The 23,233-nt window shown below is 49.2% G+C and overlaps 1 protein-coding gene across 2 annotated transcripts in view; it reads right to left on the bottom strand.

Moving 5' to 3' along the window:
* The window catches only part of IGSF11 (immunoglobulin superfamily member 11), a 107,528-nt gene that overhangs the window by 46,936 nt on the left and 37,359 nt on the right, over positions 1-23,233 (bottom strand). The window contains exon 2 of one of the 2 annotated variants that reach the window (XM_055712777.1): positions 3,864-3,939. The exons of the other annotated variant lie outside the window; for it this stretch is intronic. Coding sequence (XP_055568752.1) covers positions 3,864-3,906 — 43 coding nt within the window. The 5' untranslated portion in view covers positions 3,907-3,939. The remainder of the gene's footprint in view (positions 1-3,863; positions 3,940-23,233) is intronic. 2 annotated transcript variants of the gene reach the window in all.

The following is a 23,233-nucleotide window of genomic DNA, read 5'->3' as shown; positions in this document are numbered from 1 at the left end:
GGAGGAAAATATATGAAACTGATAGACTGCAGGCAAAGATGTAGTAAGAGCTGAACCTATCCGCTGAAGCAGCACAATCATTAATAGCTGTAAGACAGCAGGCAGTAGTTCTGGTTACTGTAGCAATATATGCAAAAACACTCAAACTGAGAGAAGATGATTCCTCTGTGCTTTATCAAGCATCACATAACGAAAAGTATGAAGTGTCTTTACTTCCCTAATAGCTCTGGAATTCTTAAAAAGGACTATTGATTTTATTTCCTAAATACTATTTTCCAGAATGCTTGTCCATAAGAATCATTGTCAGTGAATAAATTAATCAGCTGACTATGCCTGTGAATAGTCTTTCTGCTTGCTGATTCTTAGGAATGCTGGCATCGCTGTCTGGTATAAAGTCTGCATGTAGCTATAACAAACCCTGTTGTTTTGTAAATACCCTTTTATTCATGAAACAGTGCTATGCTTTCCCATAGGGCTCCCCCACATCCCTCTCCAAGAGGAATTTCACACGCAGTGCCAAGCAGGGAACAAAGAAAGCAGGCACAGATATTTTGCCATGGGCTTCAGAGTATCCACGCACAGGGTATGTTTCTGGGAAATGGGCAGCGGCCTTTAGCTATCTACAGACATGCTGCCTGGGGTCTTCTCCAAGGCAGAGGACCCAGCAGCACTGAGACCTGGGGCTGTGGTCCAAGCATAACCACCCACTAAATACCCACAACAGAGAAGCTCAGAAAAGACCAAGAGAGTTTGCACAGATAATTCAGAAGGAAAAAAAAAAAAAAAAAAGAGAGAGAAAACTTGATTGGTAATTAAGTTAGAGAGGTGGACTTGCTTTTAAGCCAAAAAGCTATGATTACTGTCTATATATACAACACTTATGTCATTTATTGAGATCACACTGTGAGTTTGTGTGGGTGTACGTCAGTATTTTGTCACCCACACAGTTTTCAAACCTGCTGGTCAGAAATATAACAAATCAGTAGACACCTCCAAGATTTAGGCTCCTGTAAGTTTGGTGACATGGAGGGGATGAGTAAATTTGTGTTGTGACAAACTGTTGTAACAACTCAACAGACAGCTGCCTGGTTTCGCCTGCCAGGCAGTCAATCAGCACACATAGATGCCAGAGCCAAGTACTGGCCAAAGCAGTACCTGGCCAAGCAAATAGGAAGGAGAGGAGAAAGTATATTTCCAAAGGTTACAAGAGATGTAGGAAGGAGCTGAGTGTTACTAGATGAGGTGGGGAGGGTAGAAAGCTTTGGTAGGGCACAGGGTGCCTGAAAACACATGGACTCTCTGCAAATGCTGTGGTGCTTGATCCTGGGGATGTCAGCAAAAGAAGATAGCATTGCAGGAGTGCTCAGGATGTAGGACAGGAGCCTGCAGGCAGCCAAATTCTCAAATGAGCTTTTCTTTATGTGTCAGCAGGTGAAAATACCATTTTCTTTAAAGGTCCATAAAAGAGGGGTAAGTACCAGGCAGGTATGGATGCAAATCAATGTAAGCAAGCTTATTTTAGGCATGCCCACACACTGCACAGTGATGTTAGCTACACACATATGTGCAGCACTGTCCTCATTCACCAAAACGTTGCCAGCAAGCACAGAGAAATCAAACCGAGCCCGAGCTGAGCACACTTGATCCTCACATCCCTGCCTCCTGCCCTGTCCCTGAGGTCATGAAGTCTCTTGTCTATGAGACAAACTAAGCTTCTATGCTCAGGGGCTTATAAAGCATGTTGAACAGCACTTTGCATCTCAATGACGCCTGATCATTATCTGTAAAGATATTCAGAGCAACTGAGTATCTACAAGCCACCTCTGCAACATGCATTACCATCTAGCAGATAAATTACAGGTCTACCTGGCTATCCCTGCTCCACAAACCCCTGGCACCCTGAGACAAGGCACTTCACCATGGCTATCCACGCAAAAACCAGATCTGTATCCTCTCCCTGACTGCCAAGGAGGCACAGCAGTGGGGAGTTCAGGAGGAGGAATAATTGAAAGTTACTAGATGAACTGCCCTATGCATTTTCAGTGCCACTACTTCCTGGTCTTGAACTGGCATATTTTATCTCTGTAATTGTTTGGGTAAAAAAAAAAAAATAAATGGCTCACGCAGTCTTGCAGGTCCTTGAGCATCTTCTCAAGCTCCCATCTTGTAGCTCCTGCCCCCCTGCTTGGGTACCCATGGCTCCGTGCCAGCGATACCCGAGCGTCTCTGGCACGCCACGGGTTCTGAGCCGTAACCAAACCCGGCTCCTCAGAATAGCCATGCTCCCCCCACGGCTCCCACCCCCCTGCATCTTCAGTAACCCTACCCCACCGGGGCAGGGGCTGGAGGCAGGAAAACTGGCAGGCCAGCAGAACAGGAGACGCTCAAGACTCCGGGGATTAACTCTATCCACCAAGCGCAACTGCCGCCTGAGTCCTTATCCCCACCCTATCCCCAGATCTTCATAACAGGTGGAGAAGGAGGGGGTGGCCACCACTCTCGCAAGAATCCCCACACGCATGCCGAAGGGCTGGATATAACCAGGTACGGCCAGAGGCATCCCGGCAGAGGGATGAAGGCTGCAAGCCAAATAAAGACATGGAATTCGACGCCCAAGTGGAGATAAAAATACACAGACTTCACCCCTGCCCTGAGCAGAAGGAAGGGCTGAGGGAGCTCGCCGCCAAACCCAACAAATTTCATTCTGCTCTTCCTGAAAGGTTTCAAGAGACCCAGCAAATACAGACTCAACTACAACATGGAAGTCAGGCCAAGCATGCCAGGAGCCCTTCAGCAGGGCTGGCAGCACCGCTCACACGCGTTGCATGTGTTGCCTGCTGTGTGGTCATGGGGTGGGTGGCCTGGAGCTGCCACAGGGGCTCCTCTCGGGTTCCTGGCCAGCAGGGTCAGCGTTACTTCTGGAACACATCTCCCAAAGGGTAAGACTGGTGCCACATCACAAGCAAAGTGATATGGAGTGTACAAGCTCTGCCAGGTCTGTGTGCACTCAGAGGCTGGGTATCTGCACAGCATCCCTGGAGCCACTGCTAAGAGGGAAGAGCTGTCCAGGGCTCACAGAGGGTGAGGAGGCAAGGGCAGCCCGGGGCTGGTGGATGAATGTGATGAAGCCTGGGAGATGGCCAGGCTTCTCAGACACAGCTGGAAAAGAAGCCATTGTCCTCGAGCATCCTGCCCCAGACACTGGGCAAAGTCCCATGACCAAGCAACCAGCAGGTCTGCACATAAGCCCAAAGAGGAGCAGGGACAGAAGCTGTAGGAGAAATATAGGAGCAAGGGTAAGAGCCCCTGGCTATACACGTTTTGGAGTGGGAGGAACTGGGAGACAGCGGGGGACACGGGAGGAATGAGTCTCAGAGCAAACTAAAAAGAAGCAACAGCCACTAGACAGAAAACACAGATTCCATTTTTCTGCACCACTGAACTGAGTCACTTAGTCTTTTATGAGACCAATGATGTACTAGAAAAAAAAGAAACCCACCCTCCGCTTAGCAGATGAGGCATTTCTAGTGCAGAGCACACCAGAACAACTCGGAGGGCTACCCTACGTGCATCTCTTGGAGCACCGCGATGAGCAAGGCCCATGGCACGGGCAGGATGGTAGCACTAAGGTGCCGGGACTACAGAGGCAATGAGATCAATCAGACTCGACACACTGGGGAGGGCTGGTGAAAGGGCTGGTTTGGTGGGCTGGACCCCTCAATTCAGGAGCCTTGGGGGAGTTCAGTCTCATATCTGGGCTTTGGTGCTTCACCTTTCACAGGGAGCTGAGTATGGTGCTATGCCCCATCACGGTTCAGACCAGAATTCTGTGCTTCATCTGCTCTGTGAGAGACAGAGCTCACCTGTGGTTGCAGCCCTTTTGATCCAGCTGCTCTGCATTACCATGGGACAGACCACTGATGCAGAAACCTGATGAGACTGTGAACAGAGAAAAAAAAAAAAAAAAAAAGCTATAAAGCTATAAGGAGGTAACTCTAGATATAATTTGTGTGTGATATACCAGACTCAGCAGAGCAATGGATCTGCTTCACTACCCAGTGGCCAGTCCAGGTCTAACGTAACAGAAGGCACTTTCACATGTGTAACAGAGTGATCGAGAAATACGGGGTAACAGGGGAAGGACAAAGCCTGCCAGTGAACTGGAACACCACCATAAGGGTGCCATTCATGCAGTGCACCTCTGAGACACACAGAATGAGACATGCATCATTTGGTAGAAGAAAGTATACATTTAGGAAGAGCCATTCGGGAAAAAAAGCCACCAACCTTCGATAATGTGGCAATAAATGCAATCAATACAGGTTGCTGGAGCAATCAACTTGCCTAGAGAAACGGATACTGACGGATATCGTGATCAATAATGCAGGATTCTTTAAATACGTCAGGAACAAGAAATTTTAGTGCCTAGATTGAGCACCGTGGTTTGCTGGCACTGCCTTACCTTGGAGAAACACAGCCGTTTTCCCAGATAGGTTTACTGGAAGCAGGATTATGTCTGTATTTCATCAGCTGCTTTCCACAGGCAGCTTCCCTCCCCAAGTGGATCAGGCAGACCCAGCGTACTCTGCAGCAACTGAGCGCCAGGCACTGACATGCTGACAGGGGCAGCAGCCGGGCCACCTATACGCAAGCTTTTAGCAAATTGAATGCAATGTGAATCCTACACTTGGGGATGCAGTATCTACGTTAACTGCTTTTACATAAAATGCGCTTTAATTCAGCTCCTTCCTTCCTATATTCCTCCCCCCCACCTCCATAACTATCAATGACTCTACAAGAAGTCTCTGAAGCAGAAGAGCTGTCAGGAGGCTGTAGCAGCTGCACATGAGACAACAGGGCCCTTCGCACTTCAGCGATATGTTGGAGGCAGTTAAAAGCTGGGTAGTCACACATTTGCCAGATATTATTGCTCAGTGACTAAGGAGTTAACCACACCAGCAGTTACATTTCTGGGTTTAGGTCACCTGTCTCTGGACTAACTGGTCTGCTCACCCCTCGGAGAGCAACCATTGCAAATGCCTTCTGCAACTCATTGCAGAAAACCTGCTGCAAACTCAGGAACCCCCCAGCCATCCCCAAACATCCAGCTCTGCCTCTGAAGTGTGCTTGAAAGGAAGGGAAAAAAAATAATAAAAGCTGAAATGTGTCAGTATTGCTGGAATTCTGCAAGCCTGGCAGCAGCTAGTGTCAAGGATGGCAGCAGTACTAGGAGAGAGATCAGGTAATAGCCTAATGGGAAGGGAAGAAGGAAGAAGACAGCTGATCTGAGAGGAGATAGAGGAGCAAAACAGAGCACAAAGCAGAATATAGTAACAGATCTCATCTGCACAGGCGATGGTAAACGCTCACAGAAGAAGACAAAAAAACATTTCCTGGAAAAGGTGTGCAGAAGTGCTGTATTTGGTAAAGGAGTTTCTCCAAATAAAATCATTTCCACCTTCAGCCCACTCTGGCCACAGAATAATCACCCGACTTCAGCAGGGAACTGGTGCAGCAACGAACTGGGAGGACTACTGAGGAGAAATAGATGACATCCACAAATCAACACATACATATATGCATGCACACAAACATATGGAGGCAATTCCTTACTAATTTACTGTTGCCTATCTTAGGCTGCTTCAAAACCCGCTCCAAGGCGGATGAAGAAAGCTTTGCCCTCCTGTGTCTATCCCATGACATGTAGGCATGTGGGGCTGGTGGTGGGGTCTTCCTACAAAGTATCAGGCACTGGCCGTTTTGCTGGAAGCAGGATGGCCAATGCTCTCACATAAAGGAGCACAAGCTCCTGTTTCTACCCAGTCCTGACTGTGAACTCTCCCCGGACAGGGGACAGGAGTGAAATATTGAAACCATTGTGCAAAGCAAACAGCCCGAGGATAAGACTCCAGGAGGCTGCAGTGCAAGAAAGAGACCCTAAAAAGGGACAGCAGCACAGGGCAAAGAGCTCTTACCATCACCAATGTGCAAGGCGACATGCTGGACTGCTCAGCTTCCCCTGTCAGTGCCTCAGGCTCAGTAGCCCAGCTCAGTGCTCCTTCCTTCCCCCCCGATGAGTACCTTCACTGCAGGGTTATCCTCAGTTGTTTCATGGCTGTTGCCCTGGCTCACCCCCACACACACACGTTTGGAACCTGGCACGTGAGCTCAGTCCTTGCTAGATGCGCAGGTTAAAACCCAAGTGCTGGCTCCACTCCTGCAGATAACCCCTACCCACTCATCACTGTGGACAAGGGGTCCTCCTGGTCCTGCCCATAACTCCGTTGAGATGACACCTTCATGCCTTACCTACGTGCTCCCAACAAATCCATTATCCCCTACAAGCTTATCTTCCCCAGAACAGCCTTTAAAGACCAGATTTTGCCATGCTGGCTGTCTCTTGCATCAACACTTCACTTCCAGAGCAGCAGGCAAACCAAGTGATGGGGAATCATTCACTTCTTCCACCACCACCTTACTACGTGTCGGGGCCAGGGACCTGCTGGACCCCCAGCCTACAGCCAAAAGGACCTTGAGTTCAGAGATTTGCACTCAACTCTGCTGCTATGTGATGACCTTGTGGAAGCCAGGTTTCCAGCAGGATTTCAGACCAGGAAAAATCCAAAGCCCTCAAGCTATGTATCAGAAAGATGAGAGATCATATCCTTCATCATTTCCTTCGTATCCTTCATCCATCCTCAGTGTTTACAAAACCATGTAGCAGACTCAGCAGCAACTTCCAGCTGAGAGACTGACTGGTGACCTGCAATGAGGACAAAGGCACCTGAGAAATCACCCAGAGCACGAGCCACAACACGCAGCCATCTCTCAACTGTTGTTGATTCAGGAAAACCATCACCTGGGGTAAGCTTCACTGAGGTAAACTTCCCTGTACTACGATGGGAAATCTCCATGGCAGGACCCCAGCAGGGTCTGATTTACACAAGTTTTCACAGAAGCTTTTTGCAGTGAAATCCTGGTCTGCCATTCACACCGACTGTCCGTGCGGCTCTTCAGGACTATTTACATTGTACTGTGCATGTAGGTAGGATCTGGGAATGTAACCTCTTCTACTGTTCTCTCAGGGCTCTCTCCCAGTACAAAACACAGCTTCCCTGCTGCCTGCACTGCTGCACAGACACTGGCAAAACCAGTTGGCTAGCGGTCCTCCGAAGCCCAAGTGCCCAACAGAGCTGCTCTACACCCTCCAGCACAGAGAGAGCAGCACAATGCTGAGGGACAGGTTACAAAGTCATCTAATTAAAGCTGGGAAAAGGCACACATCCCCTTGCAAAGCAGGAGCAGCAAGCTGCAAACTACAGGCAGGGCGAGAGCCGTGTTTCCATGGCTCAGCCTCCACCGGAGCACCAGTTGCCACAGCACGTGGCCGCTGGGTTTGAGCTGTCCAGGTGCTTTACCCTGGCAATGGCTTTGAAGACTGCCCATTCATCTGATTTGTGAGTTATGTAATCACCAACGGAAAACAGGGTTGGTTTGTTTGCTTTTTGCTTTAATAGAAGTCATGTAATCACTTTAGGTTTAAGCTCCAGTCCAAATCGGACTATTTTTACTTTTCAGGCTTGATCTCTCTGGAAAGAGGATGAGTCCTTTTGCCTGGCTGACAAAGAACGAGTTGGGGTAACACAGTGGCTGCTGCAGGCTGACAGGGAGAGCAGCGTGTCCCTGCTCATCCCGAGCCCTGGGGTGCACTCACTGGTTGCTGTGCCCCCAGCTCCCAGGCAGCAGTCCCCGGGAGCTGGTGCTGTAACCAGAACCACTTGGCTGGGCAAACCTTGAATACTCTTTTCCCAATTCCTGCCCTAACTTTCTTGCACCTATACATCCCACTGCCACCTCCCCAGAAGTAATCCTCGATTTCATCCCAGGTTTTGAGCTCACCACACGGCTCAGCATTTCCATCCAAAATCCAGCAGCCCTTGCTTTTACGAAACTTCCCCTGACATTAGCTGTCACCGTGCAAGCCACCTACCTTCTAAGCACTGAGGTGCGAATTTTCCACCAAAGGAACTGACAAAAGATTTGCACACTTTGCACAAATCCTACCTTGCGATACATGGGTGCTACTCTACACACAAGCCAAGCCTTCATCATCTAGAATAAAACCGGCTTCCCTGCTATGCTATGCCTGTTCCCCACTGCCACCCCATTTCTCCTCATTTGCAGAAGAAACTGCCTCCTGCTGAAGATAGTCTACGCTTCAGAGGTGCTTAGACCTTTGCCCAAGCCACCATTAGAAACAAAATCTGTGTACAGACCTTCCTCAAAGTGCAGAATGTTTACAAACTGATTTATTGCCCCAGGCTCCATCAGTAGCTGTTTTTGCTCCTTGTCAAACGATTTGGATTTCACTCAACACTTCTTCTCAGGCAGAAACGCCCATCATGTTGGCAGCAGGATTAAAATGGCATGTGAGCCAGCCAGGGTGAAAATGTCCCCATTAATTTTTCATCTTTCCTCAGGCAACTCTGCCTATAGATCTACACAGGTATTAAGACAGCCCTGTCAACTAAAACTGTTAGCTCGTTCTTCCTCCTGTGTCCTCAGTGCACAGCCAGCAGAGCTGCCGGTGCAGCGATGGAAGGTAGCGACCCTTTCGGAGTGGCTGTGCCCCTGCCATACCTGGGGGTCTGCTGCACCTGCTGAGGCCAAGGGCAGGTCCCCATGGACCGAATGCACGACTTCAGTCACCCTGCTTCCACAGCACCCCCAGGGACAGCTGGGCCCACAGTGGCCAGAGAGTGTTTTCCACGGGGAGCTTGATGCCAGGTAGTCATCCGTGCTAGCTACCACTGGGCATCCATCACTTTGCATCAAAAGTGCTTACACAGCCCAGAGCATCCCTCCGCTGCACACGCTCAGCCCTCTTCAGTGGAGCACACAGAGGTCAGACCAGGCTGGGGAACTGCGTCTCTGTGAATGGGCATCTCACTGTGAGACGCCTGCAATGCAGCGGCTGAAATCCTCCCGTGCTCTGCCCCAGAGCTCTTAACGACAGCAGCAAGGGTGATCCCACCTCCGAGTTCACAGACCTGCTTCGCTCCAGCCCATACTTGGTCCCCTCTTCTCTGACATCGCCTCTCCCTTCAGGCACCCCAAGAGACGTTCAAAAGCAATCATCCCAGAAGAAACCTGTAGCCACCCTTCTTTAACAGCCCTGCTACAGCCAGGCCTCCCACTGGCTCTGCTCCCACACTCACCGAGCCTGAACAGGCAAAAACCTATAGCAAAATGTCAAAAAATAAAATGCTGCCCAAGGTTGTGTTGACAGCAGGTTGTTCTCTCTGTCAAGCCCGGGCCAGGACAGCCATGCTGTTGGACACCCAAGCTTTCAGTCCAGAGGTAAAGCTAGGGACCAGACCACTTCTAGCCATCAGAGATCCTGCGGTCCTTTCTTTTATAAGATTAAATGTGATAAGCCCAGTGTCATGACTAAATTCCAGCTCAGGTGATTACATGCTCCCTATTTTAATCACCCCTCACCCCTCCACAGGTCTGACTGGATGGACTAATAGCAAGCCAATACTTGCTCAATAACTTACATTCATTTTACAGAGGAGGGACAGCAAAAACAGGAAGCCAAGCTCAGGGGAGACTGTTCAGAGGTATTTGAAGCCAAAGAGACTTTGACAAGTGCAGACAAGCAAAAAAGTATTTTATCTGTCTACCAGGCAGAATGCTTTCCTAAAAAGCTGATGAGAAATTTAGAGATTTGTGTGCATTTGATTGCACGCCTGATCATACATCCTATTGCTATAGATCCAGCCTTAAAATATTGCTAAGGATGCAGCCTTACAATACATACTTGATGTGAGGACCATTAACAATGAGAACTACGTAAATACTAGACTTGACCAGATGGCAGAAAGATTTTTGCATTTTCTCATCATACAGTTACCGATGGCTCTGCACCATCATTATAATAGCTTTGTCCTCCAGCTGTATAGTCATAATTGCATTTTATTTTTGTATTTCTTTGCAATTTAGGGCTAAGCACAGCTCTCAAAATGGCTGCTTTTGTTCCATGTAGGACCCTTCCCTCTCCGTGCTGGCTGGCTCCAACTTCTGTTGTGACAATACGTTTATCATCTCTAATATTTGTTTACCCTTTTTTATTCCATCTATTTTCTTTTACATACATTTTTAATTAGATGCACTCCTCTGTTTTCATTGTCTGCTAACACATTCATTTAGAAAGTGCAGTGCACACTATTGCTGCAAATCTCTGTTGTATGTTTAAAAGGTCAAGTCTATTTCTTGCAATAACCTTTGTCTGGCCAAGGTATCAGTCATACATCACAAATAAGATGACCCCTAAGGAGACCATTTGTATTCAAAATGTATTCAATTCTTTTTCCTTTGGCAATGAGGATTTGTAAACATGAGAGGTAACGGTATCATGCCACTACAGTAATAATTATTTTTGACTTTTAGACAGAATATACCTTTCACTCTTCCTTCTAGAGTCATGGTATACCTGAAATCTCTGGAGATTTTGTCCAACGCATTGCCTTTCTCTTCTAACTGGCACCCACTGCCAAGCCCCTGAGCCTCCAAGCCTCTTATGGGTAGCAAGTCTGTGCATTACTCCGAAATTTCTCAGAAAACTGGGAGGCACTGGAGCCACCTCATTCGGTGCTCCACCAGAGATACTAACTTCCCATTTGTTTTCCCCAAGCTGATGCCTGGGATGAGGCGCAGGAGATGAAGCACCAGTGCTGAGACGAGTGCTCCTCCTCTAGCCCCACGAGTGGGACAGGGGACCAACACATAGCTGGGGTGCTCCAGAGACAGCTTCAGCTTTGCAAAAACAAGGCAGGAACCAGGTTTGTGCAGTCAACTAGAAAGCACCCGGGGATACCACCTGCGACAGGCGCCACTGACCACGGCAGCAGTGGGACCTTTTCCCCCTGCCCCAGGATGGTCACAAGCAGCCCTGGGTGCCTCCACATGGCTGTACGAGGAAAGCAGCACTTCTGGGCCAAGGTGACCACGCTGAGGCACGGAAAGGTGACCTGCCTTCACCCAGGTCAGCAGCAGAGCTAGAACCGGGATTTGAGCTCGGAACAGGAATCAAAACATGCTGAAATCACGCTTTGCTGACGCCCTGACTTTGCCCACACCTTGCCATGGCATCCTTCACGTCAGCCTCAGTGACTGTGCAGCTATCTACAGAATCAGTTCTGGGGTGCAATTGCAAATGCGAGGACAGGGGAGGTGGGGGGAAGCCATGGATGGGCAGGCAGAGGGTTGCAGCGTGGTCTCAAAAGAGCTTACACCGACCAGACCCACACCTTAAGCAGCCCTGATGCATTTATTAACTCCTGAGGTGTACAACAGTTGGACGCATATCTCAATCTGAGTAACTGAACCACTTCCAAGATAAGCCAGGCTCTCCTCAGCATTGCTTCAGCACTGTAATTAATTCACCAGCCTTTCCCTTTCCCCTCCCTGTGCCAGGTCAGCAAATTCACTGTTATGCCAGTTACTAAAACTGTATCTCACTCTCTGGCAGTTTATCAGTTTTATTGGCGTGAATATGTCTTCCCCAGACGGCCCTCTGAAGTAAACGTATGGTAGAACAAACAGCTGAAAGCATGCAGGACAGGCAGAGCAAAAAGCTCACCTGATACATGGGGCAGGAGGCTGGGAGAGAGAAGCTGAGCCTGTGCACGAGGTGGAGAAGATGCCTGAGCAGAAGAGGGATGTCGCCTGTACCCAGAGAAACTGTGGGATTGCTCCTCTGGGATCAGGGTGGGCAACACTGGTGCTGCTTGTGCTTAAAGCCGTGCAGTGGTTCACAGGACCCAGGGCAAGCCGTGGAACCCAACGCCTCCCAAAGCATTTCCTTTTGCAGCAAGATATTTCTGCTTTCTGGGATGCTGCGGGAAGCCCACTGTGAAACATGATGAAGTATGATGCACCCAGGCAGCCTGTGAGTTAGCAGGTACAAGAAGCATTCCTGTACGATGGAAAACAAGTTGCTAAAATAAAGATATCAACTCTCCAGCTGTGTAACCAGGGGTCCTTGCTGTGAAGGCACATGTATATCAGCCTTCTCTGCTTTCAAAACGCTCCTCAGATTTCACTGCCATCCAAAGCTGATTATATTTACCCTCCAGGTATTGTCTGCATTGTATTTTAATAATCTGCCCACCTGTTATTATTTTCTCTTCCCAAATCTGTCGCTTTTCAACAGTGCTGTAATTTAACTCCAGCTGAAGGCTGCTTCAGTTTGGATGACAACGTTTTCTCTATTAGTATCTGCCAGAGACAAAGCTGAAGCTCATCAAATGATAAACGATCATAACTGCCTTTCGCTCTCTGAGATTTATTTAGATCGTGATGCAGAGGGAAAAAAAGCTGAAAAGCATTTGGTCATCACAGCCCCACTGCAGGCAAATGTCGGTCCCCAAGCATGACGTGACCCACCAGCCAGAGACACCCACCAGCCTCAAAGGTTTCCTGATGATAGTTGTGGTACCACCACAGCTGCCCAGCGTGCTGTTTTCTCCCATCCCTTCCCAGGGAGGGTGAAAATCAAAACCAGATGCTGTTTTTCTGGCAGTCTGGTAAAATGGTTAATGGATGGACTTGATAATCTTAAAGGTCTTTCCCAAACGAAACAATTCTATGATTCTAAGAGGAAGAGAGAGATGGTCACCATAGGATCTACCACATCTCCACAGCATCCGGGCTGTATTAAGAGAGGTCAACATCCTGCCCTGTTACACCAAAATAAACCTGATCCTGTTGAAAATACAACGCACATCCCTCCAGTATTGAATGTAAATATGTATGGGAATATGAGGGTGTAGGGGAAACTCCTTCCTGGACTTTGTGGGTGGCCAGCAGAAGCCCCGAAGGACTTGGGCTCCTTTTGCAAAAATAAGAGAATTCTAAAACAGGCTAAGTCCAGAAAGCCAAGGCTCTGCTATCCTGAAAATGCGCATTCAAGCCAGCTTTCTTGTGCAGGCCTTGTCTTTCCCTTGGCCAGCATCTCTTTCAACTGTGCAACATGACATTTTACATATCCAGCAATACCAGTCAAGATCTGTAGCATCTCCTCCCTAAGAGGAAAGCAGAAGAAAAAAAAAAAATGTATCATTGCACTAAAGTAATTCTGATCTGGCCTGGGGGTATATTATGATGAGACTTCGCTCCCTGGTACGCTTCCAGACTTTTCCATTTCCTCACTGTCACTTCCTCTCGGATAAGTTTGCCTGCACTATTTGCACAGCTGTCAAGTCCACTGGAGATAGCAGGAGACTGACAGCCACTCACACAACTGCACTGTCCTGCAACACAACTCTCCCGCCTGGCCCCACACCCCCGCCAGCGCTGCCACCTCCCTCCGGCACGACACCGGCCACCCGCCTGCTCCCTCCCACTGAAGCTGCCTGCAAGGACCCAGCCAAGGAGTTGCCTCATCCCCTGGCACGGAGCAGGTGGAAGGGCGAGCGGGATGCCCCTGTGCACAGGTTTGCTCCCAGGTGCGGAGGCAGCCCTGGGGTGGTCCCTGCTAGCATGCACGTCCTCACCACCATGCCTCACCAAAGGCAGCAGCCGACGGCTCCCTCAGTTGACATGGGCTTGGACACAGAGGGGACTACTCTTGTTCTGTACCATCTGTCAGCCAACAAGCAGCGCACAAGACCTTGTGGGTTTAGGATGCCTTTGAGGAAGGGTTTTGACCTTTGCCTGGACAAGAACTTTAGACTCTTGTGGGGTGCCAGGATCCTTTGCCCTTTAGACAACTATCTACCTTCTGTCACAGACGCATGATGACCACGACATGATGACAAGCAAGCTGCTTTTCACTACACCTTCCCAGACAAGGAAGGCAAGATGCAGTAATGAACCACTCTGAACACTTTAGAACATTAAAGTTCTATTTTAAATTCAGAACACTAAAGAACCACTCAAAGAGGTTCCTGGAGCACTGCTGGAGCCAGGGCTAGCAGCTCACTCACATACCCCAGAGCAAGCTAAGACCAGACTGCACCAGAGATGGGCCGTAATGCAGAGAAGCAGCCTCCCAGCCCAACAGGCTAGCTGCAAGTCAACAAACTATTAGAGTGTCTAGCCAGTAGGTATTGGCTGCGAAACAGCTTCTACTTGAGAGAAAGGTGCCTTTAGTACCTCAAGGCACCAGATCTCAAAACTTGGATGTCTGCATCAACGTCATGCTGCAGACCCCGATTTTCTGCATTCTCTCACAGACTGCAGCTATACAGAGTTGCCTGCCTGTGGGAAGGAAGCAAAGGATCGAACCTGCAGTTGATGTTGGTTGCATTATTTGGTTCTATGGTCAGCATGTGTCAGTGGCAGGATTTTCCTCTCTAGAGGTGTCTGAAAATGTTCCAGGATGAAAGCTTCTATCAGTTAGCTGGTGCCTGGACAGACAAGGATGCACCCCTTCACTGGTGATTTCTGAGGCGACAGCAGCTGTCAGACCCTAGCAGAGAAGGTGAACATAACAGCTGAAAGAAACTTGCCATTATTCCGTCAGGGAAAATGTCTATGTGGATGCTGAAACATCCCAGGCAAGCGCAGCTTGACTGCTCTCCTATCAGTCTTGTTAGGAGCTCACTTTATTACGTTTTGTTATTGCTAGGCTGAGTTCATTTGGGGGCCTCTTAATTACAATGCAGTCTGCTTTGGAAATAAAACCTGCAACGGTATCTGCAAGCACTCACAGAGCAGAGAATTATACTGGGCAAGCTAAAAAAAGACGTTCGAGGCAAACCTTCAGCTGTAAAGGTCTCCAATTTACGGCCAGGCAGGTTACTGCAGGGGCATTCAAGGCAAATCACTCTGTGTTAGGATGATGAAGGTGGGGAGCAGCCGCCCCAGGTAAGAGCTGCGGCAGAGCGTGGGCACCACATCACAGCATTTGCCGTGCTAGTGCCTGGTGCCACGGCCTTCGGGCAGCTGGTGCACAAAACAAGAACACATTCAGGGGAGCATCATGCAGGTTTGGGGAGAAAGGCAGAAAGCAGCAGAACAGATGAGGTACAAGGTGAGGAATTTGTGTGCATTACAGATAGGTTCCCATGGGCAGCTGTAAACTTGGTAAAGGCATTATGTTTTGGAGATTAATGAGGTGAGATGCTTGCAGTGGGAACCTGTTCTAGGCAATGCTTTCTGCCAGCAAAAACTCTGCAAACTCTATGGAAAACATGCAGGCAGCCGTGAAAGCATATGGAGAGGATCAGCTGTATACGGGAAGCAGTTCCCAGTAGTGTACAGGCAGGCTTAACACTGGGCGGGGTGGTGGGGTGTATTTTTAATGAGTGAGAAGGCTGCGACACAGAAATCATTAGAAGCACCCAAGTAAATGCTTCATCTGTCTGTCAGGAGAGTGACACTGCCTTTTCTGCACGGGCACAACCGTGGGACAGCAGAGGTCTAAAGCATAAGGCAGCTGTCACTGTCTCCTATGGACCCCCTGAACGCCCCCAAGAGCACAGACTGGGTGTACAAATCCCTCATAAGAAAATTCGGATCCCTCCTGCCCAAGATATGGGAGAACCTCCCTACACTACGACTGGATTCCAAAAGTATGTAAGAGTTATTGAAAGGCAGAGCGCAAGCCCAGCAGCACGACGGGTGCACCGATTCGGCAGCGCAAACCAAGCAGCATGTACAAAATCAACACGGGCACGTTCCGAGGCTTTTCTATCTCCAAGCAACTCGGCACCACCAGGACTCTCCCCATTTCACTGAGGACAGCTGCTCTCAGCAGAGTCCAGGGGGTGGTGCCGCCAACGTCCACCAAATCCTTCCCAGACCTTATCAACAAGATGTGAGGATTGACACCCCACTGCAGTTTGACAGCAGACAGATTTAACAGTGACAGCGTGGGGTAAAGCGTTACTGGAGAATGTAACATTTGCAACACGTCTCCACTGAAAGTCACAAGAAGCGCTGGTGATGTTCATGTCTTCATATGAAAAAAAAGAAAAAAAATTGTGGAGAAGGGCACAAAACACATGTGAGGGCCCAGGCAGTCCAGCCCTGGCTGTGCAGCAAAGTTTACCACTACGGGGTCTTTCCTCCAGCGTTTTCCTGTCCATAATATGTGCCCCAACCAGTGACATTCTTACATTGCCACTCACAAGCCAGACCCAAAAAATATCTCTTAGGAGCTTTTCTTGAAATTCCACCAACATTTCTTTCCCCAAGCTTTATCTCATCACCCCTGCTTACCTACCTCCCGCTACCCTTCTGAGCGGCATCTCTCCCTGAAGTTCACACCCTTCAAATTAGAGGAAAACAGCTAGGTTTCCCCTCTTAATCACCAATTACCCATGATAAACACACTCAGTTGCTTTAATCTCCCCTCATACCTCAGCTCCCTTCCAGCACCCTAATCGTTGTTGTTACTCTGAACTCCTTCTAACTTGCCTGCCTCTGTGACAATGGGATGTCTGGAGCTGAGCACCGAGGTTGGGGTGGGATCTGACCAAAGCTGCATGCTAATTTCATCATTAGCAAAATTAGGTGTCTCTGGCAGGACGCGGGTGTTTGTTCATTCGCACATCTCATTGCTCCTGGCGCGGCTGTCCTCCAGCCGTCTGCAGTTTCCTACTCCCACTATCATTTGTTGGTTTTATTTAACCAAGGGATTAAAAGCTTTCAGGACGGTAATTACAATGATCGTTTGAGTGCCGCCTCTGAAGCCTGACGGCACGCCAGGCGTCCTCCAGTTCTGCGTGGCATGTGTCCTCTGGCGTGCGAAGTGCCCACAAGGACGGGTCAGCCAGTGCTCTGGAAGCGATCCCCACCCCTGGCAAGCCGAGCCCAGAGCAAGCACGCATGGCGTGAATGCCGCGGCCACAGGCTGGACACCCGTGGCACACAGGGACTTGGTGCCCTTTGCAACATAGGGCACCGCCTTGCCATCGCAACCCTGCCAGCACTGCCTGTGCACGCGTCCAACGGCACTATCCACAAACCCAGAATCCAGGGCAGGAAAGGCAGCTCGGGATGCTCTGGAGTGGCAACTGCAATCTTTAACTGTCAAGGAAAAGGCAGCGTAAAAGCCACCCACCCACGCATGGCTTTAGAGTCACATTAGCTCTAGAATACTAAGCCAGCATGAAAAGAGTATCTGGTGATACGTGACCACAGTACCAAATGACAGCCTGTCACTGAACTGCTTGTATCCCAAGCACAGGTTGGGAAGTATCCTACAGGTAGACTTACAGTAGTCTTCTGCACTATGTCCACCGGGCAGAAACGCAGGGACATCATATATTTTCTATTTGTTAGCTTTGTGCAAATGTTCCAGGAACAAATTTCCATAAAACGGAGCTAATGAGTCTTGCCTGGTTTGAGACACAGAGCTGAAAAACCCTCCACATAAGGAACAGGCAGTATTAATAATATATCAGACTTCCCTGCAATACCGTTCTCATAACTGAGAACATACGTGACCCTGTGCAAGCTTCATCATCTCTCTTCTCTGTGCCTTGGGGGCTTCGGGGTAATTTCAAACCTTGAAAGTCTTCCCCTCCACTTGCTCCAGTTTCTGTTGTTCCTAGAGAGCCGCCCGAATTTCACAACATCACCTGAGCAGTAGATAAGTAAAAATTGCCTTAGCCATAGAGGAGAAATCTAGGTTAATTATGTTGATAACTTAACCCTCGGGCTAATCTCTAGTCCATTAAGGTAAGCAGATGGTCAGCTCACTGCAGGGAAGAGGAAGAGAGGATGGCGTAGCAGCTCCCATTCACAACACGCAGCACCAGACATGTCCCCGAGAGGGTGGGCATTCCCAGCCTGCTCCCTCCCCCCACGGACAGCGTTCCTTTGCACCCATGGCTGGCAAGGCAGGCTGTAAAGGGAAGCACAGAGCCACCAGGAGATTAAAAAAAAGCCCAGACAAGGTGGTTGTTTTTTTTTTTTTTTTTGTGATTCACGTAATCAGTGCACCAGCACAGACTGGAAGCAGGGAGGGATGGGGAATGGGCAGCACACAGGGATGGGTCGTGCAGGCTGGCACAGCTGGAACGGGGTGGTTAAACAACATAGCCACAAGAAATAAAGATCAGACACAACGTGTCATTGCACGAACAGAAGAGAAGCATTTGCAAAGTAGTCTCCTGACCCAAGCGGACACTGAAAGCCCTCCCAGGAGCACTACTGCGTGGGCTATGTCCTTCCCAAGGTGACAGGGAGGGAGGACCCTGCGGTCAGTGCAGAGGGCTAGGAATAGGTGTCCCAAATTCTTTTCCCAGTTCTTTTAGTGAATAATGGATCAAGCAGGAGCAAGGCATTTTGCCTCTGTTTCTCCATCTGCAAAGAATTCCTTCAACACCTTGCAGGGGGATTTTGTAAAGCTTAAATGCCTGTAAAGTGCTTTTTGGTCCTTGGATGAAAAGGGACAGTGACACATCACATCTCCATTATCAGTTGTCCCATTTCTTCAGTGGAGAGACAGGGATGTCAGGAACTGCTCTGCCTGCCTAAGAGCTCCCTTGCTTCCACTGAAATTGCAGAGGAGTCTTCATCTGCTCCCCACCACACAAACAGCAAGTCCCAGGAGAACAGATGAATACAGGTTTGTGTGCACACAGCTGCAGTGTATAGAAGGGACTCTCCAGACTACCCATTTTGGGCATCATTTCTCAGGGAAAAACTGCTCCATCCAACTTAATCCTCTAACCACCATAGCAAGTGACTTCCCAAACACTGGCACTCTGCAGACCATCTGCTACGACACCAAAGGCATCCACAGCATGGGAATATTCAACCTTACAGGGACAGAGAAATTGGGAGCTTTAGATTAACTATAATTTTAAAAGTTTAAGACTAATGGTCATGTTGCAAAGTTGCATTGTGGTATTTGAGATCCCTCTGTGAACTCATCACAGTATCAAACCGCAACATAACTGTTGAGTTGCCAAGCTGAGACTAACGTGCAACATATGCATTAATTATACCTGAAGGAGACGGGACCAGCTGGTGCACATCAGAGCCATCTTACTTATTTTGGGGACAGCCTGGACAGCCTTCCCTTAAACACACACTTGGAAGTGAGCTGCACTTTGGGAAAAGCAGGTGTCACAATATGCAGATGGCATCAGTAAAGCCACAGGTACATTTATGTGGTATTTTGGAGGCAGAAGCAAGCCATGACCATCCTTTGAGTGGATAAAGCTGCATAGCTGTGGTTAGCATGCTGAGATACAAGGTGCATGAGCTCCTGCTGAGTGCTGTGCTGAATTAGTCTCATGGCTTTCAGACCAACACCAGCTTGCATCCACCAGCTTGGATGGAAGGTCAAGGGAGCTTACTTCTGCCTGCAGTGTATCATGTAGGCATTGCCCATGTCACCTCCCTGCAAGACTACGAATCTTCTGCGCCTCATCTTTCCTTCTTCTCCCCTCGGTTCCCTTTCTGTAGGGCAGGTTCTTTTGGGAGGCGGGGGTGGATGACAACCGAGGGGCACCTCACCACCACTATGGGCACATATGAAGAGGGATGGTTCACAAAAGAATCTGCTGCTTCCCTAAGGAAACTGCACATGGCTTCACCTCCCAGGAGCACCCTCCGGGCAGTCATCTTTTCCTCACTGCACCTCGCAGGAGCAGCAAAGGCGCAGCTTCTGTCAGAAAAATAACTGTTACTGAAGGACCCCTTCTTGCTGCTGAGACCTGCTGCCCCTGTGCGTGCCTGTGTGCCCAGCTCTGCTCACCCAGGTACGTTTTAATGGCTCCTTATTCCTGCTGGTACTGCATAACAAACTGAGCTGTTCCTCTTCTGGTTCAAATTTTAACATTAATAAAACACACCCTAAAATAACACCTATAACCAGCAGCACCAGCCCCTTACAACATTGCTGGGTTATGCCTTAGTGTGAGGAACCAGGCATCTCATTGGGTTGTCCAACAAAGATGGGTCACCACCTCCTTCCCCACCATCCCAGTCAGCATCCTGACTTCTCCAGCCTGAGGTATCCCAGGGACGGGACGTGCCCCCTGACACGGCAGCACTCCTGTGAGCAGGCAAGCGTCATAACCTCAGTGCCACTGGCAGACACTTAAGCCACAGGTCCTTAGACCCACTTCCAGACTCAACTAGGAAACAAACGTCAAGGAAAAGCTAGCAGCACTCACCCTGCTAAAACCAGCATTACCAGCGGTGAGGTGAGAGCAAGAAAAGCCCCTTCTTGCATCTCAGAGACCTGTGCATGCTGGTGGCACAAAGGCACTATGTCTGCTCTGGCAACTGGGCGACACCGGCAGCATCGTGCACCAACTGCTCTGCACTGAGCCTCGCTGCCCCATTTTGCATCCCCTGTAGAAAGCCCATCACCAGTGCTGGAAAAAGGGGAAAGATGATTTGCATAGAAAGGAAACAGCTGACAATGGTAGGCATGCCACAGTGATAACATGGATGTTGGAAACAGTGCGTGGGAAGGAAGCAATTTGTCTCTCTCTTCAACATATTTGGTCTTGCAAAAAGGCACTGGAAAGATCAATTTCTCCTTTGATTTTGGGGAGTCAGACTGATAACTAGCAAGTGCAGGACCCAGAACTTCTCCTACATGCACACCAACATCGAGTGTGTTCTTTGGCAAGCCAAGGCCAGAGGAAAACCAAGTGGTTTTGCTCCCCTCCCTGTACTGGCCCTGCTCCGCACCCAGTGCCACCCCCTCTACACCTCAACATGCCATGGGAAGAAGATCCCAAGATGCAAAGCAGGAATCCGACTCTACCACTCCAGGATGCCCCAAGATGGGTAGGTGGTGACCCTGTAGGATCTCGAGGAGGAGCAGGTTTTATCACATTTCAGCAAGGCTTTCCTCTCCAGAGTCATTTGAAGGAGGAATCCTACTTCAGATGCAGTCCAGCACTGCTCAGTGATAACTTCTAATCCAGCAGCTGAAGGATTACAGAAAGTTAGAGGGGACAGATGGTGTTGCAAAGACAGAGAAGTCTTATTGCTTGGCTGCAGCCTGTACTTCCCAAGGTTACAGCCAGGATTTCAGAAAGCTCCACCCTCCATGTAAGCTGCCACTCGCCCAGGACCGGACAGCCCCGCCATACCAGTGAGATGCTGGCTCAGTGTGGGAAGAGCAGAGGCTGCTGGCAGGAAGGTTTGCAGATGGGCTGCAAGGAAGAGGGATCCCTCCTCCGCACAGACTCACAGGGCTTTTGGTTTGGGACCAGACAGGGAATAAGGATATTTTCCATCCATGCAGCAATCTGCAGAGGCACGAGCACAACCCCCGTTAACTTGCACGCTGCCTCCCCGCACCACAGCCATCACCCTTCCCAGTTTTACCTGCTGGAAAACAAGGCACTGAAGTTTTGCAGCAGGTCAGTGGCAAAGCTTGGGACAAAGTGATGGGGGCAGCCCTGGCTCCCTGGAGCTCTGCCCCCCCCTCCAGGAGCCCTTGCACCCGTGTGACCACAGCTGGGCACAGCGGTGGCACCAAGAAAGGTCCTGTGCCAGCTTAGCACCAGCCTTGCTCCCAGCAGGCTGCAAGGGAAGCATGCTTTGGCCCTCGTTTTTTTGGTTTTGAGAGTTTGCAATAGTCTGGGGCTTAGATGAAAATTTATGTACGGATGGGGTTTTTTTACATCTGCTTTTATAATTCTTAAGACACATTAGAAATATTAGGTCTCAGCTTCCGATTTTTTGCCAAAGACATCTCCAGTGAGCTAATGAAATAGTCCCATCACCAGCAACAGAACTGAAGCCTGAGCCAGGAAAGTGGAAGAACCATCGAAAACTTACCCTCTGCTTTATGTTAACGCTTATTTAAACCAGTTGCCTGATAAACACTTGTGAGAAAAAGGTTTTCCTGAAAGCCAATGCAATTTTCAGACAAGAATGACGAAACTTCACCATACACCTTTCCAATCTTCCCAGAAGCCCTCCGGGAAAACATGGGAGATACCTTCCTGGTATTTCTCATGTGAATAACAAGTAGAGAAAAGAACCCAAACACGCTCCGGGGGATTTCAGACACCCATGGCTAACGGCACAGTCAGCAGCAGCACTGCAGCAACCTCCACAAACCAGCAATGGATCAGTGAAATGTGCAGAAGCCTGACAAATGAAACATCTCTGCTTCTAATAGCAGTATATTTTTCTTTTTATGGGACACCTTTAAAACAAGGTAAAGTGAACAAACCTGAGTCATAGCACTCTATTCTACTCTTGCCTCCCTCCAGGCTGCACAAACCTTGGCAAAACCTCTCTTTTTCCTACCCCCTAGTCTTGCCTCCCACCAAACAAGTATCTCAGGGACATTTTTGAGGCCTACAGATGAAAATGTATGTTGACAGGTCCAGGAGGAATAAGTGGCACCCCCTAATTTTACACCGGCATCTCCAGGACACAGTTTCCTCTTCCTGCCCACTCTGTGATGCTGCCAGTCACGTCCAGGCCAGGGCTGGCACAGGCTTCTTGCACACTTCCAAGCAGTTGCAAATTGAACATACACCCATGCCCTTGATTTAATAAATAAATAAAGCTTTAAAAAGCCCACACAGTGCTGCCTTCCCCTCCCATTAAATAAAATAAAAAAAAAAAAATTCTAAAGCTCAGTGAACCAAAACCCAAGTGGCGAATGTGAGCATGGTCTGAGGGCAGACAGGGCTTTCTACCTCCATCTTCTGCTTCAGTGGAATGTGCTGAGGGCGTTATTTACAGCAGAGGCATTGTTGCACACCAGTTACTCTTTCTCTGGGAGCTGTGGAGGCTGCAGGAATAATGAGATAATTATTCCCATTATTCCTGGCAACGGTGGGAATGAGACCGCCTTTGTCCTGTGCTCCAGACTGCACCAGCTCGGGCAGTTTTGTTCTACCAGCAAAGCCACCTTTGTGGATGCTCCCGGGATGCTGAGTTTGTACATGCAGGGGCACAAAGACCACAACAGACCCTGGCTATCCCCACCCCACAGAAATCCTCCCCCTGGGAAATTCCAGCCTACCGAGAGCCCGGAGCAACCCCGCTCCCCTCAAAACACACACGCGTGTGCCCTACTTGGGCGAGGATCGTCAGGAAACGCAGACAGCAGATGGGAGGGAATTAAAGTCAGATTGAGGAGAGACTCAGGCCCCCCAGCACTGAGACTTATTCCTGGCAATGCACAGCTGAAAAGCACTTAGATATCAGCGGTCCTTGTTAATTCACCAGAGGGTATTATCCAAGCTTGTTACAAGATTGATGTTCACTGTGGTACGATCGT

This window comes from Falco cherrug, chromosome 5, assembly GCF_023634085.1.
Source record: "Falco cherrug isolate bFalChe1 chromosome 5, bFalChe1.pri, whole genome shotgun sequence".
Classification (NCBI taxonomy): Eukaryota; Metazoa; Chordata; class Aves; order Falconiformes; family Falconidae; genus Falco; species Falco cherrug.
The sequence above is the reverse complement of the archived record's forward strand: the minus strand, read 5'-3'. Positions and strand labels throughout refer to the sequence as shown.